The sequence below is a fragment of the Heterodontus francisci genome, chromosome 13 (genome assembly GCF_036365525.1).
Source record: "Heterodontus francisci isolate sHetFra1 chromosome 13, sHetFra1.hap1, whole genome shotgun sequence".
Lineage (NCBI taxonomy): Eukaryota > Metazoa > Chordata > Chondrichthyes > Heterodontiformes > Heterodontidae > Heterodontus > Heterodontus francisci.
In genome coordinates, this window is record NC_090383.1 from 41228455 (window position 1) to 41256077 (window position 27623).

The following is a 27623-nucleotide window of genomic DNA, read 5'->3' on the forward strand; positions in this document are numbered from 1 at the left end:
CAGCTAACTGGAGGAGGTGGCTCCACTAATATCCCCATCCTCAATGATGGGGGAGCCCAGCACATCTGTGCGAAAGATAAGGCTGAAGCATTTGCAACAATCTTCAACCAGAAATGCCGAGTTGATGATCCATCTCGGCCTCCTCCTGAAGCCCCAGCATCACAGATGCCAGACTTCAGCCAATTCGATTCACATCGCATGATATCACGGAACGACTGAAGGCACTGGATACTGCAAAAGCTATGGGCCCTGACAATATTCCAGCAATCGTACTGAAGACCTGTGCTCCAGAACATGCCGCACCCCTCGCCAAGCTGCTCCAGTACAGCTACAACAGTGGCATCTACCCTGCAATGTGGAAAATTGCCCAGGTATGTCCTGTACGCAAAAAGCATGACAAGTCCAACCCGGCCAATTACCGCCCCATCAGCCTACTCTCAATCATCAGTAAAGTGATGGAAGGTGTCATCAACAGTGCCATCAAGCAGCACTTGCTTAGCAATAGCCTGCTCAGTGATGCTCAGTTTGGGTTCCACCAGGGCCACTCAGCTCCTGACCTCATTACAGCCTTGGTTGAAACATGGACAAAAGAGTTGATCTCAAGAGGTGAGGTGAGAGTGACTGCCCTTGACATCAAGGCAGCATTTGACCGAGTATGGCATCAAGGAGCCCTAGAAAAACTGAGGTCAATGGGAATCAGGGGGAAAACCCTCCGCCGGCTGGAGTCATACCTAACGCAAAGGAAGATGGTTGTGGTTGTTGGAGGTCAATCATCTGAGCTCCAGGACATCACTGCAGGAGTTCCTCAGGGTAGTGTCCGAGGCCCAACCATCTTCAGCTGCTTCATCAATGACCTTCCTTCAATCATCAGGTCAGAAGTGGCGATGTTCACTGATGATTGCACAATGTTCAGCACCATTCGTGACTTCTCAGATACTGAAGCAGTCCGTGTAGAAATGCAGCAAGACCTGGACAATATCCAGGCTTGGACTGATAAGTGGCAAGTAACATTCGCGCCACACAAGTGCCAGGCAATGACCATCTCCAACAAGAGAGAATCGAACCATCTCCCTTGACATTCAACGGCATTATCATCGCTGAATCCCCCACTATCAACATCCTAGGGGCTACCATTGACCAGAAACTGAAGTGGAGTAGCCATATAATTACTGTGGCTACAAGAGCAGGTCAGAGGCTAGGAATCCTGAGGCGAGTAACTCACCTCCTGACTCCCCAAAGCCTGTCCACCATCTCCAAGGCACAAGTCTTGGGCGGCACAGTGGCGCAGTGGTTAGCACTGCAGCCTCACAGCTCCAGCGACCCAGATTCAATTCTGGGTACTGCCTGTGTGGAGTTTGCAAGTTCTCCCTGTGTCTGCGTGGGTTTTCTCCGGGTGTTCCGGTTTCCTCCCACAAGCCAAAAGACTTGCAGATTGGTAGGTAAATTGGCCATTATAAATTGCCCCTAGTATAGGTCGGTGGTAGGGAAATATAGGGACAGGTGGGGATGTGGTAGGAATATGGGATTAGTGTAGGATTCGTATAAATGGGTGGTTGATGGTCGGCACAGACTCTGTGGGCCGAAGGGCCTGTTTCAGTGCTGTATCTCTAAACTAAACTAAAAAAACTAAGTCAGGAGTGTGATGGAATACTCTCCACTTGCCTGGATGGGTGCAGCTCCAACAACACTCAAGAAGCTCGACACCATCAAGGACAAAGTAGCCCACTTGATTGGCACCCCATCTACAAACATTCACTCCCTCCACCACCGATGCACATTGGCAGCAGTGTGCACCATCTACAAGATGCACTGCAGCAATGCACCAAAGCTCACAGCACCTTCCAAACCCGCGACCTCTACCAACTAGGACAAGGGCAGCAAATACATGGGAACACCACCTGCAAGTTCCCCTCAAGTCACACACCATCCTGACTTGGAACTATAAATCCGTTCCTTCACTGTTGCTGGGTCAAAATCCTGGAACTCCCTTCCTAACAGCACTGTGGGTCTACCTACCCCAAATGGACTGCAGCGGTTCAAGAAGGCAGCTCACCACCACCTTCTCAAGGGCAATTAGGGATGGGCAATAAATTCTGGCACAGCCAGTGACGCCCACATCCCATGACTGAATAAAAAAAAAATTATTGATATCCATGTCTCCTATATACTGCATCTATGGGATTATGTTTTATTGTCTCATGTACTTGATTTAATAAAGTATTCCTCAGACATTTTCATTACTCCATGTAAAGCAAATACTTATCTCCATTTTGTGTTTCTGTTTATTGAGGGTCCATACTAGGGAAAACTATCCCTCAAATATATTTTATTTAGTATCATCCAAAACTGCATCCAAAAATCTTACCCTGGAAAATAATTTAGCTACGCAGCATGTTGCCTCTGAAGTGATATTCTTGGGAACCAGCATCGTTTTCTTGGATCGCATTGGTGTGGGATAAGCACGGGAGAAACAACAGCCTTTACACTGGAAGATGGGCACACCTGTTCTTGTGAAACGTGTATTCTCCTTCAATCTACAGTCTGGACATCCTTCACAGAGAAACAGAGAAACAACAGATTGGGTCATTCTTGCAAATATTGGATGTGGCACAGACTACATGAAAAGACAGTGTGAAAATTATCTGTTTCTCTCTAAACATTTATGTAAGTGTGCCATCAAGTCTGTTATGGTCATGTCAATGACATTTGGTTTAATCTTATAGTCTTTCCATCCATTCCCAAGAGAGTTTGTTAAGCATTGCTTAATAAGTGCACAGTCGCAGAACATGTTTGTTCGCATTGGGTCCTCGCAGAAGTGAATTCAGGTTATACTTTTACTATGGAGAGAGCCATAATGGGCCCTATGATTGAGCTTAAGTAGCAGACCCCAAGCGCCATGAGTAAAGCTGCAAATATACATTACTTAGATTACATAGCATTTTCAACGCAGAAACATGTCATTTGGCCCAATTGGTTTAAGCCAGTTTTTATGCTTCAATCAAGTCTCTTTTTCATTTAACGTTATCTGCATAGCCATCTTTCCATTCTCCTGAAAAAAACTGATCAGCTTTATCTTAAATGCAATTATGCTACTCCCTCAAATACTCCACATGGTAGCAAATTCCACACTCTGGATAAAGGAGTTTCTCTTGATTCCTTATTGGATTTACTCGCCATCTTATATTTATGATCCCTGGTTTTGGATTCCCCGCAAGCGGAGGCATAACAGGTTGGGAATAGGGGTCCGTTTTCCGACTTTTTCGTCCTGAAGAGAAGCTTCATCCACTGCGAAATTATATAAGAAATTAAGGTAAGTGATTTTCCAATAAGGATTGGAATGATTTTAAAATGTTAAATGCTGGAAGATATTGACACTGAAAGTGGCATAGACATAGGATCTATTCCCATTTGGAAGAAAATGGGCTTATCAGTGATAGGCAACATGGTTTTGTGCAGGGAAGGTCATGTCTTACCAACATAATAGAATTCTTTGAGGAAGTGACAAAGTAGATGTCATATACATGGACTTCAGTAAGGCGTTTGATAAGGTTCCCCATGGTAGGCTGATGAAGAAAGTGAAGTCGCATGGGGTCCAAGGTGTACTAGCGAGATGGATAAAGAACTGGCTGGGCAAGAGGAGACAGAGAGTAGCAGTGGAAGGGAGTTTCTCAAAATGGAGACGTGTGACCAGTGGTGTTCCACAGGGATCCGTGCTGGGACCACTGTTGTTTGTGACATACATAAATGATTTGGAGGAAAGTATAGGTGGTCCGATTAGCAAGTTTGCAGATGACACTAAGATTGGTGGAGTAGCAGATAGTGAAGGGGGCTGTCAAAGAATACAGCAGAATACAGATAGATTGGAGAGTTGGGCGGAGAAATGGCAGATGGAGTTCAATCAGGGCAAATGCGAGGTGATGCATTTTGGAAGATCCAATTCAAGAGTGAACTATACAGTAAATGGAAAAGTCCTGGGGAAAATTGATGTACAGAGAGATTTGGGTGTTCAGGTCCATTGTTCCCTGAAGGTGGCAACGCAGGTCAATAGAGTGGTCAAGAAGGCATACGGCATGCTTTCCTTCATCGGACGGGGTATTGAGTACAAGGGTTGGCAGGTCATGTTTACAGTTGTATAAGACTTTGGTTCGGCCACATTTGGAATACTGCGTGCAGTTCTGGTCGCCACATTACCAAAAGGATGTGGATGCTTTGGAGAGGGTGCAGAGGAGGTTCACCAGGATGTTGCCTGGTCTGGAGGGCGCTAGCTATGAAGAGAGGTTGAGTAGATTAGGATTATTTTCATTAGAAAGACGGAGGTTGAGGGGGGACCTGATTGAGGTGTACAAAATCATGAGAGGTATAGACAGGGTGGATAGCAAGAAGCTTTTTCCCAGAGTGGGGGATTCAAATACGAGGGGCCACGAGTTCAAAGTGAGAGGGGCAAGGTTTAGGGGGGATATGCGTGGAAAGTTCTTTACGCAGAGGGTGGTGGGTGCCTGGAACGCGTTGCCAGCGGAGGTGGTAGACGCGGACACAATAGCGTCTTTTAAGATGTATGTTCCTCCTGCAGAATGTGGGAGGTAAGGGTCGCCAAGAGTGTCCCTGCTGACTGCATCTGCGGGAAGTGCACCCAACTCCAACTCCTCGAGAACCGCGTTAGGGAACTGGAGCTGGAGCTGGATGAACTTCGGATCATTCGGGAGGCGGAGGAGGTTATTGAGAGGAGTTATGGGGACGTAGTCACACCTCAGGTAAAAGAAGTAGGTAGATGGGTTACCGTCAGGGGAAGGAGAGGGAACCAGCAGGCAGTGCAGGGATCCCCTGTGGCCGTTTCCCTCAACAACAGGTATACCGTTTTGGATACTGTTGTGGGGGACGACTTACCAGGGGGAAGCAATGGGGTACAGGGATCTGGCACAGAGTCTGTCCCTGTTGCTCAGAAGGGAAGGGGGAAGAGGAGCAGAGCATTAGTCATTGGGGACTCCATAGTTAGGGGAACAGATAAGAGGTTCTGTGGGAACGAGAGAGACTCACGGTTGGTGTGTTGCCTCCCAGGTGCCAGGGTTCGTGATGTCTCGGATCGTGTTTTTGGTATCCTTAGCGGGGAGGGGGAGCAGCCCCAAGTCGTGGTCCGCATAGGCACCAACGACATAGTTAGGAAGAGAGATGGGGATTTAAAACAGAAATTCAGGGAGCTCGGGTGGAAACTTAGAGCGAGAACAAACAGAGTTGTTATCTCTGGGTTGTTGCCCGTGCCATGTGATAGCGAAGCGAGGAATAGGGAGAGAGAGGAGTTGAACACGTGGCTGCAGGGATGGTGCAGGAGGGAGGGTTTTGGTTTCCTGGATAATTGGGGCTCTTTCTGGGGTCGGTGGGACCTCTACAAACAGGATGGTCTTCACCTGAACCAGAGGGGTACCAATATCCTGGGGGGGAGATTTGCTAGTGCTCTTCGGGGGGGTTTAAACTAATTCAGCAGGGGAATGGGAACCTAAATTGTCGTTCCAGTGTACAGGATGTTGAGAGTAGCGAGGTCAGGGATAAGGTTACAAGGACGCAAGAGGGCACTGGCAAGCAAGAACCTGCTTTAAAGTGTGTCTACTTCAACGCCAGGAGCATCCGGAATAAGGTGGGTGAGGTTGCAGCATGGGTTGGTACCTGGGATCTCGATGTAGTGGCCATTTCGGAGACATGGGTAGAGCAGGGGCAGGAATGGATGTTGCAGGTTCCGGGATTTAGATGTTTCAGTAAGAACAGAGAAGATGGTAAAAGAGGGGGGGTGTGGCAACCAGGGGCGATGCCACATTGGATTTGGTACTGGGTAATGAACCCGGCCAGGTGTTAGATTTAGATGTAGGTGAGCACTTTGGTGATAGTGATCACAATTCGGTTAGGTTTACCTTAGCAATGGGCAGGGACAGGTATATACCGCAGGGCAAGAATTATAGCTGGGGGAAAGGAAATTATGATGCGATTAGGCAAGATTTAGGATGCGTAGGATGGGGAAGGAAATTGCAGGGGATGGGAACAATCGAAATGTGGAGCTTATTTAAGGAGCAGCTACTGTGTGTCCTTGATAAGTATGTACCTGTCAGGCAGGGAGGAAGTTGTCGAGCGAGGGAGCCATGGTTTACCGAAGAAGTTGAAGCGCTTGTCAAGAGGAAGAAGAAGGCTTATGTTAGGATGAGACGTGAAGGCTCAGTTAGGGCGCTTGAGAGTTACAAGCTAGCCAGGAAGGATCTAAAGGGAGAGCTAAGAGCAAGGAGAGGACACGAGAAGTCATTGGCGGATAGGATCAGGAAAACTCTAAGGCTTTCTATAGGTATATCAGGAATAAAAGAATGACTAGAGTTAGATTAGGGCCAATCAAGGATAGTAGTGGGAAGTTGTGTGTGGAATCAAAGGAGATAGGGGAAGCGTTAAATGAATATTTTCCGTCAGTATTTACAGTAGAGAAAGAAAATGTTGTCGAGGAGAATACTGACAGGAATAGTGCCGGAAGACTGGAGGATAGCAAATGTTGTCCCCTTGTTCAAGAAGGGGAGTAGAGACAGCCCTGGTAATTATAGACCTGTGAGCCTTACTTCGGTTGTGGGTAAAATGCTGGAAAAGGTTATAAGAGACAGGATTTATAATCATCTTGAAAAGAATAAGTTCATTAGCGATAGTCAGCATGGTTTTGTGAAGGGTGGGTCATGCCTCACAAACCTTATTGAGTTTTTCGAGAAGGTGACCAAACAGGTGGATGAGGGTAAAGCAGTGGATGTGGTGTATATGGATTTCAGTAAGGTGTTTGATAAGGTTCCCCACGGTAGGCTATTGCAGAAAATACGGAAGTATGGGGTTGAAGGTGATTTAGAGCTTTGAATCAGAAATTGGCTCGCTGAAAGAAGACAGAGGGTGGTGGTTGATGGCAAATGTTCATCCTGGAGTTTAGTTACTAGTGGTGTACCGCAAGGATCTGTTTCTGGGCCACTGCTGTTTGTCATTTTTATAAATGACCTGGAAAAGGGTGTAGAAGGGTGGGTTAGTAAATTTGCGGATGACACTAAGGTCGGTGGAGTTGTGGATAGTGCCGAAGGATGTTGTAGGGTACAGAGGGACATAGATAGGCTGCAGAGCTGGGCTGAGAGATGGCAAATGGAGTTTAATGCGGAAAAGTGTGAGGTGATTCACTTTGGAAGGAGTAACAGGAATGCAGAGTACTGGGCTAATGGGAAGATTCTTGGTAGTGTAGATGAACAGAGAGATCTTGGTGTCCAGGTACATAAATCCCTGAAAGTTGCTACCCAGGTTAATAGGGCTGTTAAGAAGGCATATGGTGTGTTAGCTTTTATTAGTAGGGGGATCGCGTTCCGGAGCCACGAGGTCATGCTGCAGCTGTACAAAACTCTGGTGAGACCGCACCTGGAGTATTGCGTGCAGTTCTGGTCACCGCATTATAGGAAGGATGTGGAAGCTTTGGAAAGGGTGCAGAGGAGACTTACTAGGATGTTGCCTGGTATGGAGGGAAGGTCTTACGAGGAAAGGCTGAGGGACTTGAGGTTGTTTTCGTTGGAGAGGAGGAGGAGGAGAGGTGACTTAATAGAGACATATAAGATAATCAGAGGGTTAGATAGTGAGAGTCTTTTTCCTCGGATGGTGATGGCAAACACGAGGGGACATAGCTTTAAGTTGAGGGGTGATAGATATAGGACAGATGTTAGAGGTAGTTTCTTTACTCAGAGAGTAGTAGGGGCGTGGAACGCCCTGCCTGCAACAGTCGTCGACTCGCCAACTTTAAGGGCATTTAAGTGGTCATTGGATAGACATATGGATGAAAATGGAATAGTGTAGGTCAGATGGTTTCACAGGTCGGCGCAACATCGAGGGCCGAAGGGCCTGTACTGCGCTGTAATGTTCTAATTCTAATTCTGATCTAAACAGATACATGAATGGGCAGGAAGCAAAGAGATAGAGACCCTTAGAAAATAGGCGACATGTTTAGATAGAGGATCTGGATTGGCGCAGGCTTGGAGGGCCGAAGGGCCTGTTCCTGTGCTGTAATTTTCTTTGTTCTTGTTCTATTATACTTGTCAAATTAGGGCTGGAGCAAAGCATGTCCCAGGAAAATGATGGGGGGGAACATCAACCACATGAATCTCAACAGCCAAAAGCATTGGTTCCAGACATTCAATAGGCACTATGAATTATAGTTTCTCTCTCTCTCTCTCTTTGAAGCCTTTTGGTGAAAAGGAAAGTGAGCTGAGCACTGTACCTATATTTTGGTTTTATGAAAGGAAAAGCTGGCGACCAAATTTGAACACATGTACTTGAACAAATCTCACATGATACTTGTATTTGAATTGAATTTAAGTGTGAGGTTGAGAACTTTGGTAGGCGTAAGGAAGCCATGATCTCCTTGGAAAATAGGAAGCTAACCACGCAGTGGTTAGCACCGCAGCCTCACAGCTCCAGGGACCCGGGTTCGATTCTGGGTACTGCCTGTGCGGAGTTTGCAATTTCTCCCTGTGTCTGCGTGGGTTTCCTCCGGGTGCTCCGGTTTCCTCCCACATGCCAAAGACTTGCAGGTTGATAGGTTAATTGGCCATTATAAATTGCCCCTAGTATAGGTAGGTGGTAGGGAAATATAGGGACAGGTGGGGATGTGATAGGAATATGGGATTAGTGTAGGATTAGTATAAATGGGTCGGCACAGACTCGGTGGGCCAAAGGGCCTGTTTCAGTGCTGTATCTCTCTAAACTAAATGGGGTAGGGGAGCCAAGGGATCAAGAAGTTCACAATCACAATCATTAAAAGTAGCAACATAAGTTAGCAAGGCCATAAAAATACAAACAAGGCATTAGGGTTCATTTCCAGTGAAATTGATAAGCAAGAAGTACTGTTAAACTTTGGGTAGACTAATGTGTAAAGTTCTGGCCTCCATCCTAAAAAAGAGGATATAGGGGTACGGGAAAAGGTGCAAAAGCAATTTACAGAGTTGATACCACAACTGAAAGGTTGTAACCTATCCTGAAATCTTGAACAGGCTGGGGTTCTTTTCTCTGGAAAGAAAAGGCAAAGAAATTATGTCATAGCAGTCTTTAAAATTAAAAAATGTGTTTAGAATCATAAAATGATCCATCACAGAAGTTGGTCATTCGGCCCAAAAGTGCCGACTTTTTGGTAGCGCTATTCAGTTGATCTCACTCCCCTGCTCTTTCGCTATAGCCCTGTAAATCGTTGACCATTTGAATATTTTTCCAGCTTCCTTTTGAATGTTATTATTGAATGTGCTTTCACCACCCTTTCGGGCAATGCATTCCAGATCACAACAATTTGCTGTTTAAAAAAAAGTTTCCTCATGTTGCTTCTGGTCTTTTTCCAAGCACCCTAAATTTGTGTCCTTCGGGTTGCTGATCCTTCTGCCACTGGAAACAGTTTTTGCTTCCTTACTCTATCAAATCCTTCATGATTTTTGAACACCTGTTTAACCTTCTCTGCTCAAAGGAGAACTACCTCCAACTTCTCCAGACTCTTAACATAACTGAAGTCCCTCATCCCTGGCACCATTCTAATAAAGCTGTTCTGAACCTCCTCCAAGGTCGTGACATCCTTCTTAAAGTGTGGTGTACAGCATTGACTTTGATACTGCAGCTGAGGCCGAACCAATGTTTTACATAGGTTTAGCACAACTTCCTTGCTTTTGTATCTATTCCTCTATTAATGAAGCCATGGATCCTGTATGTTGCTTTTTTAAAAAGCTTTCTCAACTTCAAAGATATGTATGCATACACATCCCTGTACCCCAGTCTCTCTGTTCCTCCACCATCTTTAAAATTGTGCTATTTAGTTCATATTGCAGCTCATTATTTCTACTAATTATGTATCACTTCACATTTTCTGCATGACATTTCATCTGCCATGTATCTGCGTAATTCACCAATTTGTCTCTGTCCTCCTGAAGCTTTTTATTATCCTTCTTACTGCGAACAACATTTCTGAGTTTCCTATCAGTTGCAAACTTTGGAATTTTATATACCCACGTCCAGGTCCTTAACATATATCATAAAGAGTATAGGTCTTAATGTCAACCCCGGGGAACACCATTCTACACTTACCTACAGCCTGAAAAACAACCTACTGTCTGTCTTCTGTCCCTTTATAAATTTTGTATCAATGCTGTCACTGTCCTTTTATCCAATGGGCTTTAGTTTTGCAAACAAGCCTATTGTGTGGTACTTTATCAAATGCCTTTTCAAAGTCTATATATGCATCAATTGCATTGCCATCAACATCAATTATAGCACATTCTGTTGCTTCATCAGCAAGCCAAATCAAATTAACAAATCTGCACTGACTTTAATTTATTAGCCCATACTTTCCTAAATACCAATTCATTTTGTCCCAGACTGCGAGGTTTGCTAGCGTCACTCGGGAGGGTTTAAACTAATGTGGCAGGGGGGTGGGAACCAGAGCAGTAGGACAGCAAGTGAAATAAATGAGGGGGAACTAACAAATAAGGCCAGTAAGACTAAGAGGCAGGCAGGGAGATGTTGCAGAGCACAGCAGGACTGGTGGTCTGAAGTGCATTTGTTTCAATTCGAAGAGTATAACAGGTAAGGCAGATGAACTTAGAGCTTGGATTAGTACTTGGAACTACACTGTTGTTGCTATTACAGAGACTTGGTTGAGGGAAGGACAGGATTGGCAGCTAAATGTTCCAGGATTTAGAAGCTTCAGGCGGGATAAAGGGGGATGTTAAAGGGGTGGGGGAGTTGCATTACTGGTTAAGGAGAATATCACAACTGTACTGCGGGAGGACACCTCGGAGGAGTTGTGCAGCGAGGCAATATGGGTGGAGCTCAGGAATAGGAAAGGTGCAGTCATGATGTTGGGGGTTTACTACAGGCCTCCCAACAGCCAGCGGGAGGTAAAGGAGCAGATATGTAGACAGATTTTGGAAAGATGAAAAGGTAACAGGGTTGTAGTGGTGGGTGATTTTAACTTCCCCTATATTGACTGGGACTCACTTAGTGCTAGGGGCTTCGATGGGGCAGAATTTGTAAGGAGCATCCAGGAGGGCTTCTTGAAACAATACGTAGATAGTCCAACTCGGGATGGGGCCGTACTGGACCTGGTATTGGGGAATAAGCCCGGCCAGGTGGTCGAAGTTTCAGTAGGGGAGCATTTTGGGAACAATGACCATAATTCCATAAGTTTTAAGGTACTTGTGGATAAGGATAAGAGTAGTCCTCGGGTGAAAGTGCTAAATTGGGGGAAGGCTAATGATAACAATATTAGGTAGGAACTGAAGAATTTAGATTGGGGGCAGCTATTTGAGGGTAAATCAACATCTGACAAGTGGGAGTCTTTCAAACGTCAATTGATTAGAATCCAGGACCAGCATGTTCCTTTGAGGAAGACAGACAAGTTTGGCAAGTTTCGGGAACCTTGGATAACACGGGATATTGTGAGCCTCGTCAAAAAAAAAAGGAAGCATTCATAAGGGCTGGAAGGCTAGGAACAGACGAATCCCTTAAGGAAAAGAAGACAGTAGGACGGACCTTAAGCAAGGGGTCAGGAGGGCTGAAAGGGGTTATGAGAAGTCATTGGCAAACAGGATTAAGGAAAATCCCAAGGCTTTTTATACATATAGAAAGAGCAAGAGGGTAACCAGGGAAAGGGTTGGCACACTCAAGGACAGAGAAGGGAATCTATGGGTGGAGCCAGAGGAAATGGGCGAGGTACTAAATGAGTACTTTGCATCAGTATTCACCAAGGAGAAGGACTTGGTGGATGATGAGCCTAGGTAAGGGAGGGTAGATAGTCTCAGTCATCTCATTATCAAAAAGGAGGTGTTGGGTGTCTTGCAAAGCATTAAGGTAGATAAGTCCCCAGGGCCTGATGGGATCTACCCCAGAATACTGAGGGAGGCAAGGGAAGAAATTGCTGAGGCATGACAGAAATCTTTGCATCCTCATTGGCTACAGGTGAGGTCCCAGATGACTGGAGAATAGCCAATGTTGTTCCTTTGTTTAAGAAAGGTAGCAAGGATAATCCAGGAAATTATAGGCCGGTGAGCCTAACGTCAGTGGTAGGGAAATTATTAGAGAGGATTCTTCGGGACAGGATTTACTCCCATTTGGAAACAAATGGACTTATTAGCAAGAGGCAGCATGGTTTTGTGAAGGGGAGGTCCTGTCTCACTAATTTGATCTAGTTTTTTGAGGAAGTGACGAAGATGATTGATGAAGGAAGGGCAGTGGATGTTATCTATATGGACTTCAGTAAAGCCTTTGACAAGGTCCCTCATGGCAGACTGGTACAAAAGGTGAAGTCACACGGGATCAGAGGGGAGCTGGCAAGATGGATACAGAACTGGCTCGGTCATGGAAGACAGAGGGTAGCAGTGGAAGGGTGCTTTTCTGAATGGAGGGATGTGACTAGTGGTGTTCCGCAGGGATCAGTGGTGGGACCTTTGCTGTTTGTAGTATATATAAATGATTTGGAGGAAAATGTCGCTGGTCTGATTAGTAAGTTTGTGGACGACACAAAGGTTGGTGGAGTTGCGGACAGTGATGAGGATTGTCAGAGGATACAGCAGGATATAGATTGGTTGGAGACTTGGGCGGAGAAATGGCAGATGGAGTTTAATCCGGACAAATGTGAGGTAATGCATTTTGGAAGGTCTAATGCAGGTGGGAAGTATACAGTAAATGGCAGGACCCTTCGTGGTATTGAAAGGCAGAGAGATCTGGGCGTACAGGTCCACAGGTCACTGAAAGTGGCAATGCAGGTGGATAAGGTAGTCAAGAAGGAATGCGCATGCTTGCCTTCATCGGTCGGGGCATAGAGTATAAAAATAGGCAAGTCATGCTGCAGCTGTACAGAACTTTAGTTAGGCCACACTTAGAATATTGTGTGCAATTCTGGTCGCCACACTACCAGAGGGACGTGGAGGCTTTGGAGAGGGTACAGAAGAGGTTTACCAGGATGTTGCCTGGTCTGGATGGCATTAGCTATGAGGAGAGGTTGGATAAACTCGGATTGATTTCACTGGAACGACGGAGGTGGAGGGGCGACATGATAGAGGTTTACAAAGTTATAAGCGGCATGGACAGAGTGGATAGTCAGAAGCTTTTTCCCAGCGTGGAAGAGTCAGTTACGAGGGGACATAGGTTTAAGGTGAGAGGGGGAAAGTTTAGAGGGGATGTGCGAGGCAAGTTCTTTACACAGAGGGTGGTGAGCGCCTGGAACTTGTTGCCGGGGGAGGTGGTGGAAGCAGGTACCATAGAGACGTTTAAGAGGCATCTTGACAAATACATGAATATGATGGGAATAGAGGGATACGGACCCCGGAAGTGCAGAAGGTTTTAGTTTAGGCAGGCATCAAGATCGGCACAGGCTTGGAGGGCTGAATGGCCTGTTCCTGTGCTGTACTGTTCTTTGTTCAGACAATTGTCTCTAAAAGTTTCCCACCACTGACGTCAGGCTAATTGGCCTGTAATGAATGGGTTTCTCCTTCTACCTCTTTTCAAACAGGGGTGCAGTATTTGAATCATTCAATACTCTAGCACCACCTCCTATCTAAAGATGATTTAAACATTGTGGCAGTGTCTCCACAATTTCCACCCTTACATCACACGGTTAGCTCTGCTGAATCCCATATGAACTGGATGACTTTTATGTTTTGAGGCCTGTCAACTTGTTAAATGCATCCTAACCAACTAGACTCTGTCTTTGGCCCCCTCAGTTGCATCATCCCTCTCCGCTGCTCTAATAGTTTCTTTGATCAATATTGCCAATGTCCAACCTCCTACTTTCTCTCCTTCCCTATCTTACCTGAATACCTTGTAACTAAGAATATTAAGCAACTACTCCTCCCATTATTTGAGCCTGATATCTGTTATTGCCACAATACCATAGTCTCACATGGCAACTTGTCCCTGCAACTCACAGTACATGCATTCAAAATCCATATTAGATGGCTTTGCATTTGTCCCCTATCTGAGCTCTCTTATTTCTGAACTATTTCGATAGGATTTATGTGCATAAGATGTTTTCACTTGTTGGGAATTTCAAAATCCCTATTGATAGTAACTAATTAATTAATTGCATCAATGTAAAATAGTATTAATAAATCCCATAAAGAACATTTTTACCTCGAGAGTGGCTACAATGTGGAGTAGTGGAAGCGAATAGCTTCGATGTCTTTAAGGGGAAGGTGAATAACAACAGGAGGAAGAGAAAGATATTCAAATATTGTTAGATGAAGTACGGTGAGAGGGTATCAATGTGAAACATAAACACCAACATAGACCAGTTATGTTTAGATTTTTGATTTAGATTTAGAGATACAGCACTGAAACAGGCCCTTCGGCCCACCGGGTCTGTGCCGACCATCAACCACCCATTTTCCCAATCCTACACTAATCCCATATTCCTACCACATCCCCACCTGTCCCTATATTTCCCTACCACCTACCTATACTAGGGGCAATTTATAATGGCCAATTTACCTACCAACCTGCAAGTCTTTTGGCTTGTGGGAGGAAACCGGAGCACCCGGAGAAAACCCACGCAGACACAGGGAGAACTTGCAAACTCCACACAGCAGTACCCAGAATTGAACCCAGGTCGCTGGAGCTGTGAGGCTGCGGTGCTAACCACTGCGCCACTGTGCCGCAGTTATGCTGATTTTTTTTTTGTGTGCTCTACATTGTGTGTAATTCTATTTATAGCTTGGTCTCTCCCTCAAGCAAATCAGCTAACTCTGTCACAACTATATCAAGTTAAGCTGTTAAGGTGTGTTTTTGGTTCCTAGGCACTGGTACCAAGTGTGTTAGGGAAAGAGGCAGGTCAAGGTTGGGGGTGGTAAGTGGGGGGCGGAGAAAGGCATTGGGATGTGATAAAGGCCAAGTTCTGCAATAATTTCCAACTAAGCTGCATTGGGACAACTAGAGGTTCATGCAACGACAGTGTGCAAGCCTCATTAACAGTCAAAAATAATAGAAATAAGGTGATAGGTTTTCAAGCCTGGGAACATCCGTATTGCAGCACCTGTTGAATGATATCTTACCAACTTTATAGCCAGGACAATTTTCTTCCTGTCACCTTAAACTTCTGGGTCCAGTGGGGTTTTTTGCACTTAGTTTTTCTTTTTCGGCTTCCTTCTGCTACGTTTGTTTAAGTGTGTTGTTTTGCATTTTGGTTTAATCTAGCCTTTTCTTCTTTTTTTACACATTCCCCTTTTAGCCCCTACTAGCAAGGAGAGTTTCACTTTGATTTTGCAACAGCTCCAATTGGTAAGGTCGCCATATGTTTTGGAATTACCTCTTGCCTGTGAGACCTAGAAGTTAAGGAGGATATCCAGTGGATTCCTGCACTTGAGGCAAGTGGCACAGACCCACCATTACCCAATGAAGGCTGGTCCACACATTCATCAGACTTCCTTGTGCATGTCAACAAAGATGCTCCTTTGCCACCTCGTCTTGATCAAATAGGATGTTCTGTAAGTTTGAACTGTGCCCTCACATCAGCAAAAAGTAGTAAGATTGGAAGTTGAAGTGACGGAGAAAGATATGTTGTGGGAAGGAAACAGGGAAAAATAAGTGTGGAGACAAGAATACCTCCTCTTTAAAATAATGGTAAAAATTCCACCTGAGACTGCGAGTACGAGATGGGAATTGTGTGTATAATAGATAAAAGGGGTGCATGCTGTCATACTGTTGATGTCACACATCAGACATGACACACAAGCATATCCTCTGGCTCATTGTAAGCATCACGAAAGAAGATCCTCCATAAATCTGGCTAGTTACCTGCCCTAAAGCTGCTATTGCCAGAAGATGGAAACTGGTCAGAATTCAACGTTTAAGATTTTGCCTTTTGAGTATCATTTGTTTTTGCTACAGGGTTTTATGAGTGTCCGTTTTCTTTTGATTCCTTTCCTGGCATCTTGAACCATATCTTGACTTCAAACGTTGTCTTAAATTCAACTAATTGCTGGTTCCTCTTGACCCCACGTGACAGTTACCCTGTGCTGCAGCTTCCACTTCAGGGATGGAACGCAAACCCTGCTCTACGACGAGGAGAACAACCAAAGCCAATCCACCAATTTTCATGTATCGTGTCATCCTGTGAACAGGCTGAAACAAACAACAACCATTAAAAATAATTATGTTAGTTATTTGGTCAAAATCTAAAGTCTACTGAGTCAACACAATATTGGGGTGACAAACTGATACATTGCATACAAATATGCGTTGCCTGTATATTTCGGGAGGCATCCACATGATTTCGACCATTAATTGAAATGATCAGAAAATCGCATCAGCGCACACCATAATTTCTGATATGATACTAGTGTGCAAAATTCTGTACTCGCAGCATGAGGTCATAAAATAATCCCCAAAATGGTTCGTTTTGGCAGTGTTGACTACCTGGGGTGAAAGTCAACACGTTCATAAATTTAGGGGGGGGGGGGGGGGATATGGCATGAATACAAAATGGGATTTTACTTTTTTTTAAACTGTGAAATTATTGTTAGGATTAGTAGAATCTAATCCTCTCTGCATCATTACAATCAAATCCAGACTGCATCAATAGCATCCAATCCGTTCTGCATGAATAGAATTTAATCCACTGTCCGTCAGTGGAAACCAATCCGCAATGCATGATTATAATCTAATCCAGTCTACATCATTAGACTCGAATACATTCTGCAGCATTAAAATCTCATCTACTTTTTTTTTTAGAATATTACAGCGCAGTACAGGCCCTTCGGCCCTCGATGTTGCGCCGATCATCTGACCTACAATATTCCATTTACATCCATATGTCTATCCAATGACCACTTAAATGCCCTTAAAGTTGGCGAGTCTACTACTGTTGCAGGCAGGGCGTTCCACGCCCCTACTACTCTCTGCGTAAAGAAACTACCTCTGACATCTGTCCTATATCTTTCACCCCTCAACTTAAAGCTATGTCCCCTCGTGTTTGCCATCCTCATCCGAGGAAAAAGACTCTCACTATCCACCCTATCTAACCCTCTGATTATCTTGTATGTCTCTATTAAGTCACCTCTCCTCCTCCTTCTCTCTAACGAAAACAACCCCAAGTCCCTCAGCCTTTCCTCGTAAGACCTTCCTTCCATACCAGGCAACATCCTAGTAAATCTCCTCTGCACCCTTTCCAAAGCTTCCACATCCTTCTGAATGAGTTTGAGTTTTTGGGCGATTTTGAGAGAGTTTGAATGAGTTTGAGTTTTTGGGCATTTTTGAGAGATTTTCCGTGAGTTTGAGATTTGGGCGATTTTGAGAGAGTTTAATGACTTTGCGTTTTGGGGCAATTTTGAGAGATTTTCAGTGAGTTTGATTTTTTGCGGGAATTTTGGACGATATTGAGAGAGTTTGAATGAGGTTGAGTATTTTGGTGGATTTTGAGAGATTTTCATTGAGTTTGATTGAGCTGGACCTTTTGGGCGATTTTGAGAGTGTTTGAATGAGTTTGAGTTTTTGGGCGATTTTAGTTTAGTTTTTTTGAGAGATACAGCACTGAAACAGGCCCTTCAGCCCACCGAGTCTGTGCCGACCATCAACCACCCATTTATACTAATCCTACACTAATTCCATATTCCTGCCACATCCCCCACCTGAGTATTTGGTGGATTTTGAGAGATTTTCAGTGAGTTTGATTTTTGGGCGATTTTGAGAGAGGTTCAGTGAGTTTGATTCAGTTTGAGTTTTTGGGCGATTTTGAGAGAGTTTGAATGACTTTGAGATTTTGGGCGATTTTGAGAGATTTTCAGTGAGTTTGAGTTTTTGGGCGATTTTGAGTGATTTTGAATGACTCTGAGATTTTGGGCGATTTTGAGAGAGTTTGAATGAGTGAGTTTTTGGGCGATTTTGAGAGATTTTCAGTGAGTTTGATTTTTGGGCGATTTTAAGAGAGGTTCAGTGAGTTTGATTGAGTTTGACTTCTTGGGCGATTTTGAGAGTGTTTGAATGAGTTTGAATTTTCGGGCGATTTTGAAAGAATTTCAGTGAGTTTGGGTTTTTGTGCGATTTTGGCCGAGTTTGAGAGAGTTTGAATGAGATTGAGTTTTTGGGCGGTCTTGACAGAGTGTGAATGACTGCGTTTTGGGGCAATTTTGAGAGATTTTCAGTGAGTTTGATTTTTTTGCAGGAAGTTTGGACGATATTGAGAGAGTTTGAATGAGGTTGAGTATTTTGGTGGATTTTGAGAGATTTTCATTGAGTTTGATTGAGCTGGACCTTTTGGGCGATTTTGAGAGAGTTTGAATGAGTTTGAGTTTTTGGGCGATTTTAGTTTAGTTTAGTTTAGAGATACAGCACTGAAACAGGCCCTGCGGCCCACTGAGTCTGTGCCGACCATCGACCACCCATTTATACTAATCCTACACTAATTCCATATTCCTGCCACATCCCCCACCTGAGTATTTGGTGGATTTTGGGGATCCGTGCTGGGACCACTGTTGTTTGTGATATACATTAATGATTTGGAGGAAAGTATAGGTGGACTGATTAGCAAGTTTGCAGACGACACTAAGATTGGTGGAGTAGCAGATAGTGAAGGGGACTGTCAGAGAATACAGCAGAAAATAGATAGATTGGAGAGTTGGGCAGAGAAATGGCAGATGGAGTTCAATCAGGGCAAATGCGAGGTGATGCATTTTGGAAGATCCAATTCAAGAGTGAACTATACAGTAAATGGAAAAGTCCTGGGGAAAATTGATGTCCAGAGAGATTTGGGTGTTCAGGTCCACTGTTCCCTGAAGGTGGCAACGCAGGTCAATAGAGTGGTCAAGAAGGCATACGGCATGCTTTCCTTCATCGGACGGGGCATTGAGTACAAGAGTTGGCAGGTCATGTTACAGTTGTATAGGACTTTGGTTCGGCCACATTTGGAATACTGCGTACAGTTCTGGTCGCCACATTATCAAAAGGATGTGGATGCTTTGGAGAGGGTGCAGAGGAGGTTCACCAGGATGTTGCCTGGTATGGAGGGCGCTAGCTATGAAGAGAGGTTGAGTAGATTAGGATTATTTTCATTAGAAAGACGGAGGTTGATGGGGGACCTGATTGAGGTGTACAAAATCATGAGAGGTATAGACAGGGTGGATAGCAAGAGGCTTTTTCCCAGAGTGGGGGTTTCAATTACTAGAGGACACGAGTTCAAAGTGAAAGGGGAAATGTTTAGGGGGGATATGCGTGGAAAGTTCTTTACGCAGAGGGTGGTGGGCACCTGGAACGCATTGCCAGCGGAGGTGGTAGATGCGGGCACGATGGAGTCTTTTAAGATGTATCTAGACAGATACATGAATGGGCAGGAAGAAAAGAGATACAGAACCTTAGAAAATAGGCGACATGTTTAGAGAGAGGATCTGGATCGGCGCAGGCTTGGAGGGCCGAAGGGCCTGTTACTGTGCTGTAATTATCTTTGTTCTTTGTTCTACACTAATTCCATATTCCTGCCACATCCCCACCTGAGTATTTGGTGGATTTTGAGTGATTTTCAGTGAGTTTGATTTTTGGGCGATTTTGAGAGAGGTTCAGTGAGTTTGATTGAGTTTGAGTTTTTGGGCGATTTTGAGAGAGTTTGAATGACTTTGAAATTTTGGGTGATTTTGAGAGATTTTCAGTGATTTTGAGTTTTTGGGGGATTTTGAGAGATTTTCCGTGAGTTTGAGTTTTGGGCGATTTTGAGAGATTTTCAGTGAGTTTGATTGAGTTTGAGTTTTTGGGCGATTTTGAGAGATTTTCAGTGAGTGTGACTGAGTTTGAGTTTTTGGGCAATTTTGAGTGAGTTTGAATGACTTTGAAATTTTGGGCGATTTTGAGAGAGTTTGAATGAGTTTGAGTTTTGGGCGATTTTGAGAGAGGTTCAGTGAGTTTGAGTTTTCGGGCGATTTTGAGAGATTTTAAGTGAGTTTGATTCGGTTTGAGTTTTCGGGCGGGTTTGAGAGAGTTTGAATGAGTGAGTTTTTCGGCGAGTTTGGGAGATTTTCAGTGAGTTTGAGTTTTCGGGCGATTTTGAGAGAGTTTGAATGAGTTTGAGTTTTTGGGCAATTTTAATTTAGTTTAGTTTAGAGATACAGCACTGAAACAGGCCCTTCGGCCCACCAAGTCTGTGCCGACCAACAACCACCCATTTATACTGGGCGGCAGTATAAATACAGCAGCCTCACAGCTCCAGCGACCCGGGTTCAATTCTGGGTACTGCCTGTGTGGAGTTTGCAAGTTCTCCCTGTGTCTGCGTGGGTTTCCTCCGGGTGCTCCGGTTTCCTCCCACATGCCAAAGATAGGTAAATTGGCCATTCAGCAATTGCCCCGAGTATAGGTAGGTGGTAGGTAAATATAGGGACAGGTAGGGATGTGGTAGGAATGTAGGATTAGTATAGATGGGTGGTTGATGGTCGGCACAGATTCGGTGGGCCGATGGACCTGTTTCAGTGCTGTATCTCTAAAACTAAAGTAAACTACACTAATTCCATATTCCTGCCATATCCCCACCTGAGTATTTGGGCGATTTTGAGAGATTTTCAGTGAGTTTGAGTTTTCGGGCGATTTTAAGAGTGTTTGAATGAGTTTGAGTTTTTCGGCGATGTTGAGAGATTTTCTGTGAGTTTGATGCAGTTTGAGTTTTTGGGCGGGTTTGAGAAAGTTTGAATGAGTTTGAGTGTTCGGTCGCGTTTGAGAGAGTTTGATTGTGTTTGCGTTGTCAGGCAATTTTGAGAGAGTTTGAATGAGTTTGAGTTTTTCGGCGAGTTGAGAGGTTTAGAGTGAGTATGACTGAGTTTGACATTTCGGGCGAGTTCGAAAGAGTTTGATTGAGTTTGAGTTTTCGGGCGAGTTTGAGAGAGTTTGAATGAGTTTGAGTTTTTCGGCGAGCTTGAGATATTTTGAGTGAGTTTGAGTTTTTCGGCGATGTTGAGAGATTTTCAGTGAGTTTGACTGAGGTTGAATTTTTGGGCGATTGGGCATAAGGACTATGCTGACCCTATATCCTAAACCACTGTGCTCTTTAAACTTCAGCTATATGATGAAGCATTGTGCTCTATCAGCTGCAGCATTATACTGAAGGACTATGCAATGTAAGCTTACGTTATATCCTAAAGCACTATGCTCCATAACCTTCAGCAATATGCTGAAGTATTGTGCTCTACATGATGCACCATTATACCGAAGGACTATGCATTGTAAGCAAACTGTATATCCTAAAGCACTATGCTCCATAACCTTCAGCAATATGCTGAAGTATTGAGCTCTAACATATGCAGCATTGTACTGAAGGACGATGCACTGTAAGCTTACTCCAAATCCGAAAGCAGTATACACTGTAAGCTTACTGTATGTCCAAAAGCAAATAGCACTACAAGCTTCAGCAATATGCTGAAGGATTGTGTCCCATCAACTGTAGCATTTTACTGAAGGACAATGCACTGTAAGCTTAAGCTATATCCTAAATCACGATGCTCTGTTAGCTTCAGCAATATGCTGAAGCATTGTGCTCTATCAGCTGCACCATTACAGTGAACGACTGTGCACAGTAAGCTTGAGTTTGAGTTTTTGGGCGATTTTGAGAGATTGTCAGTGAGTTTGACTGAGTTTGAATTTTTTGGTGAGTTTGAGAGTTTGATTGAGTTTGAGTTTTTGGGCGAGTTTGAGAGATTTTGAGTGAGTTTGATTGAGTTTGAGTTTTTCGGCAAGTTGAGAGATTTTCAGTAAGTTTGAATGAGTTTGAGTTTTCGGGCGAGTTGGAGAGAGTTTGATTGAGTTTGAGTTTTCGGGCGAGATTGAGGGAGTTTGAAAAAATTTCGGTTTCTCGGCGATTTTGTGAGATTTTCAGCGTGTTTGATTTTTGGGCAATTTTGAGAGATTTTCAGTGCATTTGATTGAGTTTGAATTTTTGGGCGATTGGGCATAAGGGCTACGCTGGCCCTATATCCTAAACCACTGTGCTCTATAAACTTCAGCTGAATGATGAAGCATTGTGCTCTAGCAGCTGCAGCATTATACTGAAGGACTATGCAATGTAAGCTTACGCTATATCCTAAAGCACTATGCTCCATAACCTTCAGCAATATGCTGAAGTATTGTGCTCTATCTGATGCACCATTATACTGAAGGACTATGCAATGTAAGCTTACGCAATATCCTAAAGCACTATGCTCCATAACCTTCAGCAATATGCTGAAGTATTGAGCTCCAACAGATGCAGCATTATACTTAAGGACAATGCACTGTAAGCTTACTCCATATCCTAAAGCTTACTGTATGTCCAAAAGCAAATAGCACTCTAGTTTTGTTTAGTTTAGAGATACAGCACTGAAACAGGCCCTTCGGGCCACGAAGTCTGTGCTGACCATCAACCACCCATTTATACTAATCCTACACGAATTCCATATTCCTCCCACATCCCCACCTGTCCCTATATTTCCCTACCACCTACCTAAACTAGGGGCAATTTCTAAATGGCCAATTTACCTATCAACCTGCAAGTCTTTGGCATGTGGGAGGAAACCGGAGCACCCGGAGGAAACCCACGCAGACACGGGGAGAACTTGCAAACTCCATAAAGGCAGTACCCAGAATTGAACAAAGAACAAAGACAATTACAGCACAGGAACAGGCCCTTCGGCCCTCCAAGCCTATGCCGATCTATCTAAACCTGTAGCCTATTTTCTAAGGGTCTGTATCTCTTTACTTCCGGCGCATTCATGTATCTGTCTAGATACATCTTAAAAGACGCTATCGTGCCCGCGTCTACCACCTCCACTGGCAATGCGTTCCAGGCACCCACCACCCTCTGCGTAAAGAACTTTCCACGCATATCCCCCCTAAACTTTTCCCCTTTCACTTTGAACTCGTGTCCCCTTGTAATTGAATCCCCCACTCTGGGAAAAAGCTTCTTGCTATCCACCGTCTATACCTCTCATGATTTTGTACACCTCAATCAGGTCCCCCCTCAACCTCCGTCTTTCTAATGAAAATAATCCTAATCTACTCAACCTATCTTCATAGCCAGCGCCCTCCATACCAGGCAACATCCTGGTGAACCTCCTCTGCACCCTCTCCAAAGCATCCACATCCTTTTGGTAATGTGGCGACCAGAACTGCACGCAGTATTCCAAATGTGGCCGAACCAAAGTCCTATACAACTGTAACATGACCTGCCAACTCTTGTACTCAATACCCCATCCGATGAAGGAAAGCATGCCGTATGTCTTCCTGACCACTCTATTGACCTGCGTTGCCACCTTCAGGGAACAATGGACCTGAACACCCAAATCTCTCTGTACATCAATTTTCCCCAGGACTTTTCCATTTACTGTATAGTTCACTCTTGAATTGGATCTTCCAAAATGCATCACCTCGCATTTGCCCTGATTGAACTCCATCTGCCATTTCTCTGCCCAACTCTCCAGTCTATCTATATTCTGCTGTATTCTTTGACAGCCCCCTTCACTATCTGCGACTCCACCAATCTTAGTGTCGTCTGCAAACTTGCTAATCAGACCACCTATACTTTCCTCCAAGTCATTTATGTATATCACAAACAACAGTGGTCCCAGCACGGATCCCTGTGGAACACCACTGGTCACACGTCTCCATTTTGAGAAACTCCCTTCCACTGCTACTCTCTGTCTTCTGTTGCCCAGCCAGTTCTTTATCCATCTAGCTAGTACACCTTGGACCCCATGCGCCTTCACTTTCTCCATCAGCCTACCATGGGGAACCTTATCAAACGCCTTACTGAAGTCCATGTATACGACATCTACACCCCTTCCCTCATCAATCAACTTTGTCACTTCCTCAAAGAATTCTATTAAGTTGGTAAGACATGACCTTCCCTGCACAAAACCATGTTGCCTATCACTGATAAGCCCATTTTCTTCCAAACGGGAATAGATCCTATCCCTCAGTATCTTCTCCAGCAGCTTCCCGACCACTGACGTCAGGCTCACCGGTCTATAATTACCTGGATTATCCCTGCTACCCTTCTTAAACAAGGGGACAACATTAGCAATTCTCCAGTCCTCCGGGACCTCACCCGTGTTTAAGGATGTTGCAAAGATATCTGTTAAGGCCCCAGCTATTTCCTCTCTCGCTTCCCACAGTAACCTGGGATAGATCCCATCCGGACCTGGGGACTTGTCCACCTTAATGCCTTTTAGAATACCCAACACCTCCTCCCTCCTTATTCCGACTTGACCGAGAGTAATCAAACATCTGTCCCTAACCTCAACATCCATCATGTCCCTCTCCTCGGTGAATACCGATGCAAAGTACTCGTTTAGAATCTCACCCATTTTCTCTGACTCCACGCATAACTTTCCTCCTTTGTCCTTGAGTGGGCCAATCCTTTCTCCAGTTACGCTCTTGCTCCTTATATATGAATAAAAGGCTTTGGGATTTTCCTTAACCCTGTTTGCTAAAGATATTTCATGACCCCTTTTAGCCCTCTTAATTCATAGTTTCAGATTGCGCCTACAATCCCGATATTCTTTCAAAGCTTCGTCTTTCTTCAGCCGCCTAGACCTTATGTATGCTTCCTTTTTCCTCTTAGCTAGTCTCACAATTTCACCTGTCATCCTTGGTTCCCTAATCTTGCCATTTCTACCCCTCATTTTCACAGGAACATGTCTCTCCTGCACGCTAATCAACCTCTCTTTAAAAGCCTCCCACATATCAAAAGTGGATTTACCTTCAAACAGCTGCTCCCAATCTACATTCCCCAGCTCCTGCCGAATTTTGGTATAGTTGGCCTTCCCCCAATTTAGCACTCTTCCTTTAGGACCACTCTTGTCTTTGTCCATGAGTATTCTAAAACTTACGGAATTGTGATCACTATTCCCAAAGTAGTCCCCTACTGAAACGTCAACCACCTGGCCCAGCTCATTCCCCAACACCAGGTCCAGTATGGCCCCTTCCCGAGTAGAACTATTTACATACTGCTCGAGAAAACCCTCCTGGATGCTCCTTACAAATTCTGCTCCATCTGGACCTCTAACACTAAGTGAATCCCAGTCAATGTTGGGAAAATTAAAATCTCTTATCACCACCACCCTGCTGCTCCGACATCTTTCCATAATCTGTTTACATATTTGTACCTCTATCTCACGCTCACTGTTGGGAGGCCTGTAGTACAGCCCCAACATTGTTACCGCACCCTTCCTATTTCTGAGTTCTGCCCAGATTGCCTCACAGCTCGAGTCCTCCATAGTGCCTTCCTTCAGCACAGCTGTGATATCCTCTTTGATCAGTAATGCAACTCCTCCACCCCTTTTACCTCCCTCTCTATCCCGCCTGAAGCATCGGTATCCTGGGATATTTAGTTGCCAATCATGCCCTTCCCTCAACCAAGTCTCAGTAATAGCAATAACATCATACTCCCAGGTACTAATCCAAGCCCTAAGTTCATCTGCCTTACCTACTACACTTCTTGCATTAAAACAAATACACCTCAGACCACCAGTCCCTTTGCTTTCATCATCTGCTCCCTGCCTATTCTTTCCCTTAGTCACGCTGACTTCATTATCTAATTCCTTACAGGCTTTAGTTACTACCTCATTACTCTCCACTGACCTCATTTGGTTCCCATCCCCCTGCCACATTAGTTTAAACCCTCCCCAACAGCGTTAGCAAAAGCACCCCCAAGGACATTGGTTCCAGTCCGGCCCAGGTGTAGACCGTCCAATTTGTAATAGTCCCACCTCCCCCAGAACCGGTCCCAATGTCCCAAAAATCTGAACCCCTCCCTCCTGCACCATCTCTCAAGCCACGCATTCCTCCTGACTATTCTTTCATTTCTACTCTGACTATCACGTGGCACTGGTAGCAATCCTGAGATTACTACCTCTGAGGTCCTACTTTTTAACTTGGCTCCTAACTCCCTAAATTCTGCTTGTAGGACCTCATCCCGTTTTTTACCTATATCATTGGTGCCTATGTGCACAATGACAACTGGCTGTTCACCCTCCCCCTTCAGAATGTTCTGCAGCCGATCTGAGACATCCCTGACCCGTGCACCTGGGAGGCAACATACCATTCGGGAGTCTCGTTTCCGACCACAGAACCGCCTATCTACTCCCCTTACAATAGAATCCCCTATGACTATAGCCCTTCCACTCTTTTTCCCGCCCTTCTGAACAGCAGAGCCAGCCACAGTGCCATGAACCTGGCTGCTGCTGCCTTCCCCTGGTGAGCCATCTCCCTCAACAGTATCCAAAACGGTATACCTGTTGTGGAGGGAGATGACCGCAGGGGACACCTGCGCTGCCTTCCTGCTCTTTCTCTGCCTTTTGGTCACCCATTCCCTTTCTCCCTCAACAATCCTAATCTGCGGTGTGACCAATTCGCTAAACGTGCTATCCACTACCTCCTCAGCATCGCGGATGCTCCAAAGTGAGTCCATCCGCAGCTCCAGAAGCGTCATGCGGTCTAACAAGAGCTGCAGCTGGACACACTTCCTGCACGTGAAGGAGTCAGGGACATCAGCCATGTCCTTGAGCTCCCACATTGAGCAAGAGGAGCATGTCACGGGTCTGAGATCTCCTGCCATTTTAAATCTTAAGCTTAAACTTAGTTAAATGAAAAAGGAACGAAAAGTTTTTAACCAATCACACGATAAAAAAAGAGAAATAGAAGAAACCTTACCTTATCTACACACCACCGAGTCCTTTTTATTTGGTTAGAGGAGGAGGGCGGGTGGGAGACACTGCAGGTGTAGTGTCTCGGGTTCAGAAACGGCCCAAATATATAGGGTTTTACTTACCCAGCAGACCCCTGGTCTCCGCGGAAAACAAAAAGTAATTAAGTTTACTTTAAACTGACCTTCCCAGCTGCTCACTCGCTCGCACTCTCTGCTCCCGAAAAAGCTGCTGCAATGAAAGGCAAGTTATTTTAAACGGCCCAAATATATAGGGTTTTACTTACCCAGCAGCCCCCTGGTCTCCGCCGAAAACAAAAAGAAATTAAGTTTACTTTAAACTGACCTTCCCTGCTGCTCACTCGCTCGTACTCTCTGCTCCCGAAAAAGCTGCTGCAATGACAGGCAAGTTATTTTAAACGGCCCAAATATATAGGGTTTCACTTACCCAGCAGCCCCCGGTCTCCGCCGAAAACAAAAAGAAATTAAGTTTACTTTAAGCTGACCTTCCCAGCTGCTCACTCGCTCGCACTCTCTGTTCCCGAAAAAGCTGCTGCAATGAACCCGGGTTGCTGGAGCTGTGAGGCTGCGGTACTAACCACTGCGCCACTGTGCCACTTAAGCTATATCCTAAATCACGATGCTGTGATTTTGAGTGCGTTTGATTGAGTTGAGTTTTTGGGCGATTTTGAGAGAGGTTCAGTGAGTTTGAATGAGTTTGAAGTTTTCGGCGATTTTGAGAGATTTTCTGTGAGTTTGATTCGGTTTGAGTTTTCAGGCGGGTTTGAGAGAGTTTGAATGAGTTTGAGTTTTTCGGCAAGTTTGGGAGATTTTGAATGATTTTGAGATTTTGGGCGATTTTGAGAGATTTTCAGTGAGTTTGAGTTTTCGGGCGGGTTTGAGAGAGTTTGAATGAGTTTGAGTTTTCGGTCGAGTTTGGGAGATTTTCAGTGAGTTTGAGTTTTCG

General features: G+C 44.7%; 1 protein-coding gene across 1 annotated transcript in view; it reads right to left on the reverse strand.

Moving 5' to 3' along the window:
* Positions 1–27052, reverse strand: part of cga (glycoprotein hormones, alpha polypeptide) — a 54947-nt gene extending 27895 nt beyond the window's left edge. Inside the window, exons 1-3 of the mRNA XM_068045787.1 lie at positions 27003–27052; positions 16020–16131; positions 2366–2550 (exon numbers count right to left, since the gene is read on the reverse strand). Of these exons, the coding sequence (XP_067901888.1) occupies positions 2366–2550; positions 16020–16119 (285 nt within the window). The 5' untranslated portion in view covers positions 16120–16131; positions 27003–27052. The remainder of the gene's footprint in view (positions 1–2365; positions 2551–16019; positions 16132–27002) is intronic.
* Between the last annotated feature and the right edge of the window lie 571 nt (positions 27053–27623).